This window comes from Notolabrus celidotus, chromosome 9, assembly GCF_009762535.1.
Source record: "Notolabrus celidotus isolate fNotCel1 chromosome 9, fNotCel1.pri, whole genome shotgun sequence".
Lineage (NCBI taxonomy): Eukaryota > Metazoa > Chordata > Actinopteri > Labriformes > Labridae > Notolabrus > Notolabrus celidotus.
The window spans coordinates 12631759-12649899 of NC_048280.1; the positions used below are offsets into that span (position 1 = coordinate 12631759).

Genomic DNA, 18141 nt, shown 5'->3' on the forward strand with positions numbered 1-18141 from the left:
GTATATCGAAATGTTTCAGTCAAAATTAACAGCAACTCTGTATTAGCATTCCTAGCTAGCCAAACCTTGCTAACAACATACACTGTAGCATCACAGTTGAACTACAACAAACATTCAGGGTGGAAGGACAAATGGAATCAATGCAGCAACATTACGCTGTTCATTTAAAGAAGAAAACTGTCTGTATTTCTCTTGAAAACTTGCTATAAAAACCCAACCTCTAGCCTGATACTTAGACTCTGGGTGCGCCTCCCTAACCAACTGAAGCAGCCACAACAACCTGTAACTTCAGCTTCCGCTGTTACAGAAGCTAGACACTAATTTGAGAGCATGAATTACTATTTCCAGATGCTGTGTATTTGTGTTGGATGAATACCCAAAAACCCTGCAGAAAGAAAGTGTTTTACATATTTTCAGACTTTGGTTTTGAATGAAAACTTGTTCCAATTTTTAACTCAGGTGATTATGATTACTGAAGCTGCAAGTTTTGTTTCACACTGCGGACGTGGCTGAATGTCGCTAGTGCTGCGAGGAGAGGGAGAGGAGGCAACCGTGTAATCCCCGTCATTAGTGGGTTTTAACAGGATTTGGTGCAGCTACAATAATGGAGACTCTAGTGGCCTCCACTGCGAGACGCAAAGAGACCCGACAGGGAAGAACAGCGGCCACAGAGGCTCGACTGTTCCAGAGGACTCAACCGAGGGAAGGTAATCAGGATTTTTGAGTGTGAACGTCTGTGTGTGCGTGTCTTTGTGTGAGTGCTAATGCCGACCCCAAAATTTGTGTTTTATCCCTCTGTCTCTCACTGTCTCTCTCACTCTCTCTCCCACACACACAAACACATTCTCTCCCTGGTTCCCATGCTTCCCAGCCTCATAGAGGGGTGTAAACATAGTGTGGCTGATGTTACCATGGTGAAGGCTGACTGAGGGCCGGGAATGGCGACTATGCCCTCCATGCGGAGAGACCTGGGGCAAGGCAGGCAATACAGTAACGCATTCACTCCAACTAAGTAAGGACTACTTGTATTATTGGTTGCATGTCTTTCATCTTCATGTCCTCAAACTGTCCCCTCATTGGAAAGGAACGTTATAGTTTCACACATCCTGGGTTTTTAGCCATCATTGCTATCCATAAGAACAACTTAATTTACAGACAGACCGACTCGTTCCTCTTTGAACTTGGTCATATTTGAAATCACACAGAGTTTTGTTGGGTACTAAACATTGGTGAAAATATTGTTTTGCTCCCTAACTTTCTGGTAATTTGACTATTCTTCTCTTGTCAATAATATTCCATAGACTATATAAAATCTTGGACAGCATAGCAGCTACCCTAAGTAAAGCCTAAAGTTTTAGAGCTCACTGCAACTGAGCCTGGTGACGCCAGACCGATCAGTTAGCTCACATTCATTTTTCGCAGACGGGTGGGTCTGGAGCCGCTGTCATTGTAAACCATTTCCCACTTTACAGATGCACCTGACCACATAGTCCTTTATTTAGAAATGGGCGGGTTCTACAAGATAACACCACAGGAGCACCTCTTCAACCTTTACATTAACAGTCAAATAGGCAGCTTCTGCCGGAGAGAGGTCCATTTTAAAATAACTGGATTATGTATTTTGATCAAAAAACTCAACATGCAACATAACATGCTGCGTAACTCTGATTGGTTAGAGGTAGTAAAGCCCACCTCCTCCATTTTAACAGACGAGACATGTGTCAAACTACAACAATTAAAACACGTCAAATACAATTTTCTTCAACATGGTTTCTGTCGTGGTGTCAGTTCTTATCATTCCAATTAATGACAAAGTGTTCTTCTTTTGTAGAAGTTTAGTTTTAGGCTTATGTTAAGTAGAAAGAATGTGACATCATGATGATAGCTCTGGTGACAAATGTAAGCTCCTCCATCTGATAAGCAGAGAAGAGAAGAAACAGCAAGAGATAATCTAACAAACACATGAGCCATTGAACTTTCCATAACCATGAATTTCCATTTCAAGTCAAAACAAGAATCTTTTCTGCGGTGGACTCAACCAACCTGAGGGATCTTTTGTGTTTATTGGTAAATTATGTGGGTGTTTTGGTTAGTGAAAGGAGTGTGACATCTGTCCCAAGGCTCCAACAGCGCAATGTGTCAGCACGTATCAGAGAGGTTTTCTGGCTTCACATGGAGGAAATGAAGGCCAGCTGTCCATATTATCGCCCAATGACAGCAGGGACAGGCTCCAGCCCCCGCAACCCCAACTGGGAAAAGGGGTATAGATAATGGATGGATGTACATATTAATTAAAAAACATTATGATCAAGTTATTTGTTTAATCAAAGAAGCTTGATGAAGAAAGATATCAAAATACACCCATGGATCTTACTAAGTCCTTTATTTAAGCCTCAGAATGTGACTGGCCTTTAAATGCACAACCATGTATCCAGTCCCCAAAACGTGTTCGGGCCTCATTAGTTTGTATGAAACCGTGTCTACACTTTCTTTATATTTTGCTTTAACTGCTGCTTGAAGTTTTACTGTAGTTATGACCTCTGCAGCTGAACAACACGCTGAAGTGAACAACACTCTGAAGGTCTAAATCTCAAAGTGATTCTCAGAAAGATAAAAGTCCATGAACACGCACACGTAAACAAAAAGACTTTCTGCTGATATCCTCAGGAAACGCAACAATACATTTAGTAAAATGAAGAAAAACAAGCCAAGGAATGAAGAGTTGAGCTTGGAAACATCGGTCTGATTGCTACATGGCAAGTGGCTTCGATCAAAGTCATTGATGAAACACATGCAGAAGAGAGGAGTGGAATGACAAGGCTTGCGGTGGTTGCAGCACATACACTCACACACATACTCAAAGACGCTCGTGCACACAGAGATATTTTCCAGAGATGTTTTTCCAGATATCAGAATGATAAATGTCCCGTGGCACTGTGATGAATTCCCTCTGAATGCTGAACATAGTGCTCCCTGACCATGAAATATGGAGCGCTGGGATAGGAATCCTCCTGTGTCCATCTCCCACTGCATCAGGAATAGTGCTTTTACCGAACGTGACTCTGCTGCTAAACACCTGACACACACATGATGGCACACAAACATACACCACTGAACTTGTTCATGAAGAACTATTTATGCATATCATCCATAATCAAATATATTATGTCTCAGTTTATCATGAAAAATGTACAGCTCATCGCGACAATAAAAGTACACGATCAGCACCTGCAAGTAAGCTAACTTGGCTAACTTGGATCCTTGATGGTGACTGACCTTAAATACACGCACAAATTTAATGAATCATAACTTACTATTTCCTTAACTGAATATGTACAAGAACAGTGGCTTGGAATGTGCATCCATCTTTTAAGGAGCAGAAATTAAGAGGAAATGTGAAAAGAATCAGCATTTTCAGTCCATCTCCTGTCATTTTAAAACTGAGCCAAAAACAGGTCTTTCAAGGTCCTACATACGGAAAGACAGCAGTCTTCTATCTTATCCGGCTATACTGTTCCTCTGGATAATGCACACGACTTATTCAGGGAATATGATTCAGGATATTAAGAGAAAAAAAGAGGCATGTAGTGAATTCATAATATATGTGGGTCTAAAAGGGATAATGAAATTTTACACATATTGGAAAAGCCATATGACTTCAACTACTGATGCCCTTTTCCTCCCTGTATGCTCACATATAATCCCCCAAACAGGACTTTAGAAAGTGCGCCTGATTCTACTGAATCAATACATTTCATTCAGGGCTCAAACCCACAGATGAATTATCAATCGTTGCATCTGTTGCTGAGTTTCCTTGGTTGCCAAAGGCTTGCCTCTTTCCCGCTTTGGATTAAGCCACTTTTGTCTATTTACAATTTCATCAGTTGCTATGTTTGTGTGCATCTCGTAGCTTAGAAATCTTGTGATTTTATTGCCAGCGCCAAAACAGAAGCCAAAGGGATTTAATACACTGAGCAAACCATTCAAAAACAGCCTGAAACAGTGTTGAGCTTTGGACTGCATTCACAGTGGCCATCTGCAAGCTGCTGCGCACCAAGAACTGAGGCTCACTGGTCTGGAGGCATGATGGCAAATCTGTGTGAAGCTGGCCCCAGAATAAACAAGTCATTTTACTGGACAACCATCATAAAAGCTTCTATTGATGTTGCCTTGTTTTTTTCCCCACAGCATGGTTGGTTGTTTCCTAGCTTGAGCCTTGCTGGGTCGAGCGTTGGCTTGCTTTCACATTGATTTCTGAAAGGGTGATTGTCTCCGCTGCTTGCCTTAAACTGTTTGTCATTCAACTTTTACATGTCTTTATCGATATCCCTGCTAGGGCCGATAGGTTTCAGTGCACGGGCCATCAATTGTGCCTCTGTGTAATCGACTCCACACATTCTTTTCTGCGTCAGGATCAATGGCGGTCATCCTGAGAGGTCTAATCTGGGGCAGCCATTCCAGTCATTCAGGGGGGTCACATACCTCGGACATGTGGCAGAATTCCCGGCTGCTCTAAGAGAGTATGCAACTGTGGGACCAGACGCACTAGGTGACCTCGCACATGCACACAAACACATGCTCTAACACCCACGCCCACGGTCACACCAACACATGTTCGCAACCTTTAAAGTATGCCCATATGCACACATACAGCCACATATCACATGCAAGGAATCACTTTTAAATCCACACAACAACTGGCCTGCACACTATACCGGGCAACACAACCACTATCCCTTACACATGTACACACCCCTCCAATAAACCTTCTGTGTCTCATTTCCCTGCCCTACCCTTCAGGCCACTGCCACCACATGTGGAGCAGGTGGGAGACAGGCAGAGCAAAGTCTCTGGTGCCTCAACACACACACACACACACACACACACACACACACACACACACACACACACACACACACACACACACACACACACACACACACACACACACACACACACACACACACACACACACACACACACACACACACACACACAGGTTCTCCGTTTCCTCTCCCTGTCTGCACACACCTCCTCTTAATGACCACAGATATGTTAAAAAGCTGCGCCACTTAGAGCAGCAGCCCCTCGCAGCCACTTAATTTGACATGCTTGGGAGGAAAACAAAGAAAGACCCCTTTTGTTGCATTTTAACAGTATCCAATCAGGCCTGCCACTCATTTAGCCATGGACGAAGCAGAACAAGGATCCGTTCTATTAGGACCACCTTTTCACGATGCTGTAACCTAACTGCAGACTGCTTTGAAGATCAAAAAAATCTGAAAGTTGATTCTTTTGACATGGACCTGGCTGTTTTTACACGGTTTGCCTTGAGATTTAGACACATGAACGTTTCTCAAATACTGATGAGAACAGAGAAGACAAAATCAATACAGAGTGTCTCCCTGGCTCTGGATGGTGTAATTGAGCTATAATATCTCTAAAAGTTGAATCACACACCAACAAAGAAGATGCACAGGTGAAAAACACATTGACAAATGGACAGAAAGCAATAAAGGCAGGTGACAGACAGGTGGGGGGGGGCTGTCAGGCCAAAACAGAGAGTTTTTAAAAATCGATTTGCGAGGGCAAGGATGCTTCCAACAAATAAAGAGCCAAAACTCCTTTGTCAGTCGTGTTTGTTACAACACAGGATGTGCATAAAGGCTGTCTGGGTCGTGCGTTTCACTCCTTTGTGTGGATTTTATCGAGAAATCAGAACACCAAAACTAATTTCTTTGCAAAGAAAGTGAATACATCTGTTTCTACATCTTTATGCGTGCATGGTTAGGCAAGTGCGTGACTTTGTAAGTCTGCCTAGATGTTTAAGCAAAACAGGGCACAAGTCTTCAGGGACACCATGCGAAAGGTAAAGAGGTTTTGGCAGACTGAGTCCAAATAGACAACAACAAGGCGGTGGTGAAAGAAGAAGCCCAGACTGAAAAGTGCTTTACAGTCTCAGCATTTTGCACTGCATCTTTCCCTCATGACTCTCCAAACTTTCAAAGAAAAAAAATATGGCACAGCAGGGCTCCGGAGTTCAGTTCGGGAGCCAGACTGCAGTGGATATCACAGCCTTAGACGTTATTGAGTTAAAACACAATCCTCAACTGGTAGCAATTGATGAAACCGTTGTAGCTGAAAGTCAAATTAAATTCCCAACTATAATATGTGAGGGGATGATGGAGGATTCAATCATTCCTGGTGGAACCACACTTGCTGAGTTGAATTAAACCCTCCAAAGGCGTTCGTTTTAAAGGGTAAGGTATGCAGTAATTTCTCAGACTGTAAGAGACCAAAACACATGTTGAAAAATCTGACCAAAAAGGTTTTATCACTCACCTGGCAGCAATATATAACGTCCTGTTCATGATCATGATGAGCTGGATGTCCAGTTTGTGCCGCTGGGTGTTGTTCCTGCCAGGTTTATGGCCTACAAACGCTGGATACTGTTTTGTATCTGCCAGGAGAGGAAAGAAATGAATCCCTGAATGATTTTTCCTAAAAATAAGTCATGTAGTAAGTACAGTCTAAAATGAATTTAGGAATTTAATAGTTTTAATCAAATGTCTCGTGGGTTTAAGCTTTTATTTCAATCCATGTGTCTTAGAGAAAACGCCACCACAGCTCCTCCTGTGACCATAAATTGTAGGGTTAAAATGCGCTTCACTGTACCATGCAATCGTTCTATTGTTGGTGGCTTTGGATGAAAGGCTTTGCTTTAAAACAACAGCCAGATAGAGGGGCAGGTCTATGTGAGGCTGGCCAGAAGCACTGGGTACAGTGTCATGCCCGGAGGAAGAAAAGGACGAGGCAGGACAGAGAAAGAAACACAGACAGAAACAGAGGAAACAATGACTGTATCTATTTAGCCTCCAACAGCATTTACACTATCACACACAGCATTAGGAGCCCAACAGAAAAATAAGGGATTATCCTTTGATGTTGGGTGGGCTCCGTTTCAAATGCTGCTTTAAGTCCCTCACTTTTATGTGTGTGTGTGTATAGGGTCGTTCCTCAGGCGCCAAATTACACTCCATGCCTCCAAAATGTATTCAGTGTTGGGGGGGAGAAAAAGGGGGTATCAGACGAAGCAAGGGGTTGAGAGGGATGTGAGGGAGCAAAGGGATAGAACAAGTGCGAAAGATATCAAGAGGGGAATTTGAGAAGAAAAAGACAAAGAGGTAAAAAAGGGAAAAGAGTGAAGGGTGAGAGCAAGGGAGGATTTGTTATAAGGGGGAGGACGGTGTATGAGAAGTGAATGGATGTACTTACAGTTGCCGTGTGAGATGCTAATGGGCTCGCTGTCCTCGGGGAAGCCCGCCCCGGCTATTTGCAGTAGCGTGAAGTAGAGTAACAAGGCCTCTGACCTCATGGTCGCATCAACGCTGCTGCGGCTGCTGGTCCTCTGCTACAGATTTACCTCAGCCTGTAAAAATGAAAGAAGGAGGGAGGAAAAGAGACAAAGTTCGTCAAAGAAATGTTTTTTCCACCTGACTTCGTCCTCAATTACTTTCCCTTCGTGGTTTCTGGGTTCTTTGTGGAGAAACAAAGAAACGTGGAAGCCAGGGGGAGAAAGCAAAAAGAAGCATATAAAGAAAAGAGTAAGCCAAACAAAATTGAAGTCCACCTGAATTCGCTGTTAGTGCACTTTGCACGGCCCGTTGCAGTCTGTCAGAGAAATATTTATATATGCATTTTTCGATGACTCAAGTGAGCTGAGTTGCAAGCGAAACAGAATTAATTGGATTAGGTTGGTAATATGCGTCATAGATCGATGTCAGGCAGAGAAGATCTCCCTCTCTCCGTGTGTGTGTGTGTGTGTGTGTGTGTGTGTGTGTGTGTGTGTGTGTGTGAGTGTGACGGGGTCTGCGTGAAGTAGGAGAGCCCTTGTTCAGATTAGCCTTCTGTAAAGTATCAGCAGTACCTGGAGATGGGGCGGGATGGCTTGGCAAGTGCCTCATTTCCCACTTGTCAGTGTCTGACAAGGGTAGCAATCCCACATCCAAACTCCTACAGGCCTCTCTGACTATCAGAATCAGTGCATCAGTTTAGTTGTTAAACACTCCAATTTAGCACAGCGTTGGTTTGAGAGCCACCTGCAGGCTTGCACTCTCCTTTCTTCCCCCTTCATCTCATTTCTCACTACACTTGGACTCTACCTTAAATGCCAGCTGCCGACGCTCTATCCTCACTCAGTAAGTATGATGACTGCCCAATTTTTCCTGGAAGAGAGGTACCTGAATGTTTTTTCTTGATAGTTTACCTTTAAATCCTTGAAAACATAATGACCTCAAAAAGCTATTTTCTAATTTTATGTGGGTTCTATCTAAAATGCCCTAAACTGTGTTGATGTAACATCTTCATTGAACAAACCATGGCAACTGAGCTTTTTTCCTATGCAGTTTGTGGCAACAAATTACACCCATAAATCATCCCAGACAATTATTGCGTCTGTAATCTAATCAGGAATAAAGCATTTAATTTGCATAAAGCACTTTTTTTTTCTCAGTTGAAGCTGCAGGGGTGAAATGTTGCCGGCTAGATCGAGTAAAGGGATGCTTCAGGGATGAAGAATTGAATAAAATAGTCGATTTCATTTGCTCCAGTCTGATAAAAGTTGTTTATCCCACGCTGTATTTTTCATTCGCTATTGTATGTCCGAGGGGAAAGCGAAAGGAGGAGGGTGAGAGAGAGAGAGAGAGAGAGAGAGAGAGAGAGAGAGAGAGAGAGAGAGAGAGTAGGGGGCATTACTTTCTCTGTTCTTTGTCATGTCTCTCTCTCCCTTCCTCTCTCTCTCTCGCTCCATGCTCCCGTGAATCTCATTCAGGAGAGGAATGAAAACACTATTCACTGGGAGAATCACTTTAACACTGAGGAGAATACCAATACTAAAGCCTGGATACGACCTTGATCTCAGAGGCCGCTTCATCGAGCTCCCTCCTTTCGCCCTCCTTGGCCTACACCTCTCGTTCTCACTTTTTTTTTCCTTATTTACCTTGTTTTATTTTATCAGGAGAAAAATACTGTGATAGATTTTTCCTGCACCCTCACCTTTCAATAACAACGGTTGAATGCTCTACACTAAAGCTGTGCTTTCCCGTTTGGTCCAAATTGTAAATAAATCTTTTTTCTACTTTATGTACAGTGCAGAAAATCTCTGTAGAGGACTGAAATGTGTTTTTCTCCTGAACCTTGACCCAAGAACCTTACAGTAATTGACTAATTGATGAGCAGGAAGTGGCGTAAAGCGGAGAGGTTAGCCCTCAGGGAGCTAACGTAGTGAATGACGGATGAAGGTTGCACTCAGTGGGAAAGCAGGATATAAACTGGCCCTTTACTGTATAGTCTTACAAATGGGAACAATTGTGTCATTACATTTTGGGGAAAGATTTAATTATATCAGTACATAGCAGAGTACAATAGCTACGTCTTCCCTGTAAATGTGCTTTTGTTCATAGTTATTTAGCATTTTAGTATATTCTCCCATAAAGATGTAAGCACTTCACTTAGCGTGCCTATCATATTTTATTATCCCCCCTAAAAATCTTCTTCTATCCCAAAAACATACACAGCAACAGTATTTTAAGCACCAGTAGCAGCTACTACTTCTAGAAGAATGTGCTGCTATAGCAAAGAGCGTCAGATAGCAAAACATCAGAAATCAGTGTTTTCTAATCATGTATTTGCCTGTTGCTTTTTAATTACAGATAAATACAACTAGTTAAAACACAAAATACTAAGTTCCATGCGACAACCAGGGATATTTGACAGTCTGAAGCTTAAGCAGGATGGCATGAAAGACTGTTATTCAAGCTGCAGCTAATTCTAGCTCAGCTTTGGTCAAGCTGTATAGCTTTTTTCAGGTTAGGATTCCATTAGCATGATTAGCAGTGCTGATACAATGATAGCAATCATATCACATCTGGGGTTAGTAGCATAACCTACAGTGGTTAAATAAAAACAATATATCTCCATGTTTTTTAATGAAGTGGTAAAGAAGTATAAGCCCCGGCAGGTCAAAAAATCTGAAATAATATCAGGAAAGGACAAAATATCTGAACATCTCTAATTTAAAATTTATCTCATGGGTTTAATTGTTCCCTGGGCATTTATCTGGAGAATCAGAGGCTGCTGCAGGCGACACACAACCTCTATCTTCATCAGGTGTGGGTGTAATCAAATGCTAAAAACTGTTAGTCAAACCATCTCACACTGCCTCCTGTGATTCACGAAATAAATTGAGCACAAAATGACTTAAGTGAAACCCCTCAGCTTTCAACCGGCCCTTTACTTACAAGCTGCCACACATGAATAAGATGTGAGAGCGAGGTGTAGTCTGTCTTTACTGATTTACTCTTTTTGTGGAAGAGCAAATTGCTTCCTTGCGTTTCATTGTGACTTTGTGTGTGAGTGTTGAAAAAAAAGACGTAAAGTGCTACCTTTGAACAGCAAGGCAGACGTCTGTTTTACCACACACGCGCCCAGACTGAGAACATTATGGCTTAAACTTTAGCTTCACCAATAAATGACTTTACCAAAAAAAAACACAGGAGGACTCATGTGGATTTCCTATCTTGTAAAAGTTCCCCTTCAAAAGGGACCAAAGAGACGACATTAAGAGTAACAGTGGAGCCCTGCGCCTCCTCCTCCTCCTCCTCCTCCTCCTCCTCCGCTTTTAATAGATAATAACATTTTGAGAACCTTAGCTTCTATTTCTTTTACACCTTACACACACACTCAGTGATGAAGTAGCTGCTTGTGTGTATGCTCATAAGTGTTTGTGTGCTTGTGTGTGTCTGTGTGTGTGTGTGTGGAGCAGGGAGAGTTAATCAAGCTGGAAACTGGCAGGAGGCCACCAGCAGGTAATAAAAACACGAGGACCCCCCAGAATCCCTCTGCATGCCTCACCATCTTATGAATAACGCGCACATGCACTAGCACACACTCAGTCACCTTGTCTCCTTGCAAAACCAGGAGGAAACACGAATAAACTCAGACTTCAAACTAAATCACAAACACACAGACAGGCACATTTAACTCCTTTCCATCTGAATCTCCAGGCAAAGCAGCCCCGGTGGGAAATCACCCTTAGCTTTAACAATAAGCATATTATCGGGGCTAATGATGTTATTGCTGCTGCTACATCAACATGTTAGCCATGGCTGTTAAGAGCTAACAAAATACACACAATAAAACATGTTTAAAAGTGCAACAAGGTCAGCAACTGGGCCCTCAGGTGAAAAAAAGGACGGAAATGTCAGACGTTTAGTTTGTTCATCTAGTTAAGTTCAGAAACAAACAGAAAACACGGGTTTAGATACACATAATCAAGCTTGGTTAAGGAGATTTTCCCAAAAACACACACACACACACACACACACACACACACACACACACACACACACACACACACACACACACACACACACACACACACACACACACACACACACACACACACACACACACACACACACACACACTCAAAACCAGTTCATCTTGAGGAGGTCCAAGCCATTCATCTCCCGAAGGCCCCCGCTGTGCCAACCATCAGACTGTGCAACGAAGTGAGAGACTGACATTTAATTACATCTGAGGCAACCTGTTAGGGTTAGACTAACGCTTCTGGATATGTTAAAAGACTGTCCTCCCAAGAAAAACAACGGCATTGGACATCTCCACAAAAAGCCCTTAAGAAAACATGAGCATAAAATAGCTCTCCAGCGGCTGTGTTTTTTCATCAGGGGAGATGGAAAGAAGTGGCATGAAGTTAGAGGCAGCAAAGTTAGTTTAAGATGCAGCTGGCCTTGATTGATGGATCAACAAAAAAGGACTATACGAGTAGTGCATGTTCACTTTACTTTGGATCATTGATTTAAAAAGGTTTTGGAAGGTGCTGAAAAGTAATTCCTATCCATACGTGCATCAGGTAGGAAAACACGTCTATAAGCTGCTTCAGGGTTCAGTAACAAACAACTTGAAGGATGTTGTCTGTGTCTTATTTGTGTTCTTCACAGCTTGCTTCATGGTCATCAGTCTATACTTGAGCTGAACACATACCTTGAATTCCTGCTATCTACAGCACCTTATTACGAGACTTAACATAGCAAAGCTGTATAGAATAGCTGAACTGTAAGCTAAGGACACACAAATGGTCAAGAGTCTTATCTTCACACATTGTTGTGTCACTTCTTATGAGATCAAACTTTGTAACGTTATCACTGAGAATAAAAGCATTTTCATTGTGCAGTTGAGTTCTCCATCAGTGTGAAGTCAGGAGTAAGAGTGTTATATGAAGGTTTGAAGTAGCAGCTTCTTCTAAATGCTGCCTGACAGCTCTGTAGCTTGTCTGTGTTTATATTTGGCCGTCTGGGTAATGTCCGTAGATTGGTGCTGAAGGGTTTACAGATGACAGGAATGGCAAAGAGAAGGGGGTCGCTTACCGCCAATGTTTACTGTTGCATGTCTATAATTGTGACCAGTCACCACTTTTAGAAGAGGTGCTGCTATCAGTATCTTTAACTAGAACTTTGTTCTGAATGACGCAGGCAGTCAACCACACTGACTGTTAGTGCTTTCACATCAGATCAGGAACTTTGTGGGGTAATAAAAGTGTTGTTTGACTAAATCACGAGTAAACATTAATGTCCCTGTTTCTTGCTATGATCCACAGAAACTATCGCAGATGGAACATTTTATTAGTTATAAATGAAACTGTCAAACGGTTGACCCTCTGGGCATCGTTTCTCAGAAGATAATTTACAGTTTAGTTTTTTTCTTAACTCCCCAAATCCAAAATAAGTCCTTTACATTGTGCTGCAGTAGGAGACTCTCATAAAATCAAAACTAACCTTCACAACTTGATTTTCTGAGAGATGAACCGACCCTTTGAACATGAATAAAAGTCATAAAAATGTCTGACTGAGAGGAGCAGTTTGTCTGTGTGTTGCTTCTCTTGTTGTGTTTTGTGGCTGCTGAAACTGCATGAAAGTAAAAAGTGATTTTACAGGTGGATGATTGACAGCAGGGGAACTCCAGCAAAACTTCTATGTGTGACAATCTCACAGTGTAACAGCAGAAACAGACCCAAAACATGGGTGTGAACACAAGACCTGCACCACTAAAACTGTTTCCAATAACAGCTCAGCCACATAAATACCATAGCTTACAGGGCTGTCTATAGCAGCACCTGTTCCAGGTCATCTGGAGGAAATGTTTTGGGTCGAGGTGTGAGGGTAGAAGAGAACGAGACCATGCTGAGAGAATGTTGGAAAGACAGCCAGGTGAGAGTAATTCATTGATCCACCATATGGGGATAAGAAATGGAACACATCCAACCACCTAGGGCTCCCAAATGGGGAGGATACTCTGGCAGGTGTTTACACTTGTCAGCCCAGGCCTGATAAATCAGAGAGAAAAGACAGGAGAAGCTGTCTGCCTGAACCCAGGAGGCGATGATAAGAGGAGGGAATGGAGAGGGAGGAACCTGCCTGTCTTTTTGAGAACAACACCCAAACTATAGTGCCCAATATGAGCACACAAACACGGACACACACTCACATGCAGACTCCCACAAGTAGGCCTTGAGCTATTAACCAGCATGCTGGTGTTTCCCTTCCACTCCCCCATTTTTCATCCCTTGGATGTTGCTTTCAAGTGAATATCTGTATGGGGGCAATCCATCATGGTTTGATTATTAAAAGACAATGAAATGGACATGAATGAGGCACCCTGTCGCTGTAGGGCCTTTATTGAAACAGAAGCCCAAATGCAAGAACGTCTCCCTTCAAGGAGGTGACGGATTGATTCTGGAAGCAGGCCAAAGACGATTTTAAAAGACGAGAGGAAAGAGGAGAAGAACAAGAGACATAAAAACAAGTGAGAGAACAGAGGCAAAGCGCCAAATTGGAACAACAGAAACCTAACAAAGATGTTCAGCGACTTGAGATAAGCTGCTATCTTTAAAACTCTGCCTCTGTGATCCAAAAGCCATTAGGCTTGGACACGCCTCCGTGCCTCATAATCATTAAAAACAATTATCAGTCGCAGAGCAATGGATATCCTTTTTTTGGGATGCATTGGGGACACTCTTTGTTTCATAGATTTAGATATAAGGAGAAAAAGTCAAAAGGAAACGTGTAACTAAGACGGGAGAAGAAGAGGAAACGGAAGGAGACGAATTGAAAGAAATTAACCAGAAAGGAAAAGAAAGCAGGAAAAGATAGCAAAGCAGAGAGGGGAAGAGGAAGAGGAGGGGAGGCTAATGGGTGTTTGCTGTGTGAGACTGATCCAAAGCAAACTGACATCACACCAGCCCTGCTACCAGCAGATATCAACGGAGGAGAAAGATGAGAGGAGATCTCTACCTACAACTCACTACATTGTTGTTAAAAGTAGGTCAAGAACTTGTTTGGCTGCTGCAGGGCTGAGATGAACTTGCAAAATGACTCTGGATACACCAACAGCTAACATTTAAGCACTAGACAAAGAGTATGTTAAATGAATCTGAATCAGCCTTACATAGCTTTTAAAAATATGACAAAGAATACAGGTAAATATGCATCCAAACATGATTCACATGACTTGATAATAAATGTTCTTGACTAACAAATCTCTCTTTTGGCTCTGCTAGTGGTAGCTGTGGAAATGACAATGTCAGTCAGTTTCAGCAACCCAAACTGCCAGTAAATTATATGCAGAGAAGAGATTTACGGTCCCCAGAGGATGAATCCAACTGATTCTAGGTAATCCCTCACTTTTCTTGTTGCACCAAACTGAGGTTTATATTTTTTGTTTCATGCTGAATGTCCATAAAAATTTGTACAAACGTTTAGTTTGTTCCCTTAAGGGGAATCTGTAATTACCTTTTTTTTTTTTTTTTCTTCAGAGCCATGTTAATTACAATTTTTTATTTGTTTACAACAAATACCTGCGAAATCTGCAATATAAACAGCCTTTGCTGTTAGCTCATTGGTGTTCAGTGGTAATCCATATCAGGATCCATCTTCAGGATCAATCTACAACCAGTCTAGCATCCTCCGATGACACTATATGCTTCTGGGGACGAATATGCTGACTTTTTGGTAACTTCAGTAGAGCGTTCAATTACCAAGCAAGGCATCTGCAATGTAAACACCATGACTGTTGCTTCATTACATCCGACAACGAAGCGCTTGTTCATCTGTTTCAAGCAGGTCTCAGTTCAACTGTAGACATATCATTGCCAGAGGTAGGAGCCATCTTCTCATAATTACCTAACACTCTACTGGTCTTAAGTTTGCAAAAACACCATCATGATAGAGATATTTCAAAAGTAAAATGGGAATCTCTGTCAGATCTGTCCTCAAGAGGAGAAGTAAAAATCTTTTGTAATGTTTTTGTTGTTGAATGGAGGTCAGATCAATCATCTCTGATTCATTCCTGAGAGTCTGGAGATATAACAGCGGATTGGCTATTACAAGACTGCCACAGATAGACCTGTCTCCTGTGTCCAAATTTTTGATCCATTAGCTGCACTTGAATAATGATATCTGTTATAGAGATAAATAAATGGTTGTCAGTTCAACACCAATAGAAGTCACGGCGGTATGACTTCCACCTGCTTTTGCTCTACACATAAACTGTTTCTCCTCCATACATCAAAGCCTCCTAACATGTGACTGGTTAGCACTACTCAGACTTCAAACTTACTACAAACGGAAACTAGAACTCTTTGCATGCTGAAAAACTAGACCACCGAATCTGGAATCTGTAAATATATTTTGAGTGATAGGCAAGATGTTGAACATTGTAAACAATATAGTGGCTTACATCTGCATATTAGCATTAGCACAGACAGAATTTTGGTACGCTGATGTCAGGATCTGTCTCAAAATACTGCTGTATTACCGCCATACAGAGCTGTTAGCTTGCTAGCTGTTGCCGGCTTGGCTGTTTGCTCTCAAGTTTTGTTTACTCTTTGTCTTGCAGAACCACAGAGCCATTTTTCCTCTTTGTTCATCCACTTCTTCACACAGTTTTAATGAAAGCGTTTGTTATGATGTCATCATCATTCCTCACTTCCTCTACACTCTTTATCTCCTTGAGAATGGCAGTAAACAAGAAAAAGGTGAGTGCGGCGCAGGCTGCTCCTCTGCTTTGTCTTGAAAAAAAAAAACATTTATGAATCAAAACAAGCTCCTGTTCTGTGACACACATTCAACAATACACACAAACACAATACCCCCCCACACACACACACACAGACACACACACACACACACACATACAAATGGTGCATAAGAGATTGACCCTGAAAGAAGAACAAGGTTACACATTTAAATATCAAAACCTTCTCTGGGCCTGTCAATCATCCCTCATGACGATACAAGCTAGGCAACTTAATCAATCTGGAAGCAGCTGATAGGGAGCTGTGTGGGCAAAGCAGAGAAAATTGCTGTTGATAAGGACATGCTTGGTAGCACTCGGCCTTTTCTGTCTCTCTTTTGATCTAATTATCTCTTTGGTTTGATGCTACATTGCCTCCCTTTTTTGAATTTTAGAAATCTACCCTATTCATCCACTTTCCTCTTAATACACCTCAGAAAGTAAGGCCAGACTTTTTCAATTTTTCTTTAAGATCATCCATCTTGTTCTGAGTTGACCGCTGCCAAAAGAGCACAAGATTCTGAAGGATACAAACCGAGACTCAGCATTTCTCCCGAGGTGCAGCAGAGAAGAAATACCAGTAAAAAATGTCAGAATGTCACTGAGCTAAATGCCACATTAACTCCGCTGAGAGAGAGATGCTGGGATGACTGAAGCACAGCGCCCTGCGGAGCTGAGATGGGGGTGTTGAAACTGTCACACGGCATAATGCACATTTTACTTGGAAACTCACTTTATGAAGGCCGACTGCGGGGTGCCTTCAGGCGACACTGCACCATGCCATGCTATGCTTAGTCACAATACAAACCTGGGACTTCCAGCCTGTAAGGTTTGTGAGTCAAGTAATGCTTTAAAGTAAGCTGCCTGGGGTTGGAAACATTTAACAATATGTTTAGAAATGTGTGTCCGATGCAGCAAGAGGTAAACGCAGGGGCAGATCTGACTTTCAGGGAGGAATTAAGCACATCCTCCTCAGGCTCTCATCCTCAGTAAACATCAGCTAAGCCATCAGCTGGGAGACGCAGAACAGAGAAATCCATTTCTGTGGGTCTCCGGTTAAGTATTCCCGAATCCAAAATGCATGAGGCCTAAAATGACTTTTTATGTAATTTCTAGAAGGGGAAAAAACTGGTCCACTAAGGGAAAGAGGAGAGAGCTTGATAGACTGGCAGTAACTCATGCATAAGTTCTTTGAGCCATGGCAGGGAAATTAGTTTGGGTATTTAGAGGAGTATTGGAGGAGCAGCTGGGGGACACTGTGTTCCTGGGGTAGTTTTCACCACAAATAAAGGAGGATTCGCAATCAATAAAACAATAGCCGTCTGGCCCAAGAGCTGGATGGTTACAAACCCTTTTCCTCGACAGGCCCGGACTGTAAATGAGAAAAGTCTCAAAGTCGATATTTAACGGCTGCTCGCTAAGTGGTTTTTACTATGGATATAACAGGCTCAAGGAGATTTGGTGGAAAGGAATGGAATATTTTTTATCCTTCCTGGACCATGACTGGGTAGATATGAAGCTATAATAAAAATTGCATGCATGTATAAAGTGATGAACATCCATTGCATCTGTGTCTGCAACCTACTTGACCTCTGTTTTTGGACAAAAGCAGGCACACCATGGTGACGCAACACAGTGCTGTGGTCAAACTCTGTGGTAGAAACCTAAAAACATCTGGCACAAAAGTCTCAATGCCTCCAAGAATTCACTTTGCAATCCCATGACTATTTATATATACGCTTTATTTTTACTTGAGCTTCAACATTCAACTTATGCAGCTGTTTTTGTTGTGTTTCTTCCCTCTCCTTGTGACTTAACTGAAAAAGCAGACTCAGGATGTAAGCGGGTGGCCTGCAGGGACTGAAGGAGAGGTGTGATGGTTTTCTGTTGTTGAATCCATCTGGCGCCATTTGCACATCTCACAGCCTCCTGCTTCTTTGTAATAGGTGTGTTTCAGAGTTTCACATTCTGTCTGTGTCTCGTGGTACTTCT

At 42.2% G+C, this 18141-nt stretch overlaps 1 protein-coding gene across 1 annotated transcript in view; it reads right to left on the reverse strand.

Annotated features, from left to right (window-relative positions):
- Positions 1–18141, reverse strand: part of sema6a (sema domain, transmembrane domain (TM), and cytoplasmic domain, (semaphorin) 6A) — a 139693-nt gene that overhangs the window by 65082 nt on the left and 56470 nt on the right. The window contains 2 exon segments of the mRNA XM_034692543.1: positions 6343–6460; positions 7276–7429. Coding sequence (XP_034548434.1) covers positions 6343–6460; positions 7276–7375 — 218 coding nt within the window. The 5' untranslated portion in view covers positions 7376–7429.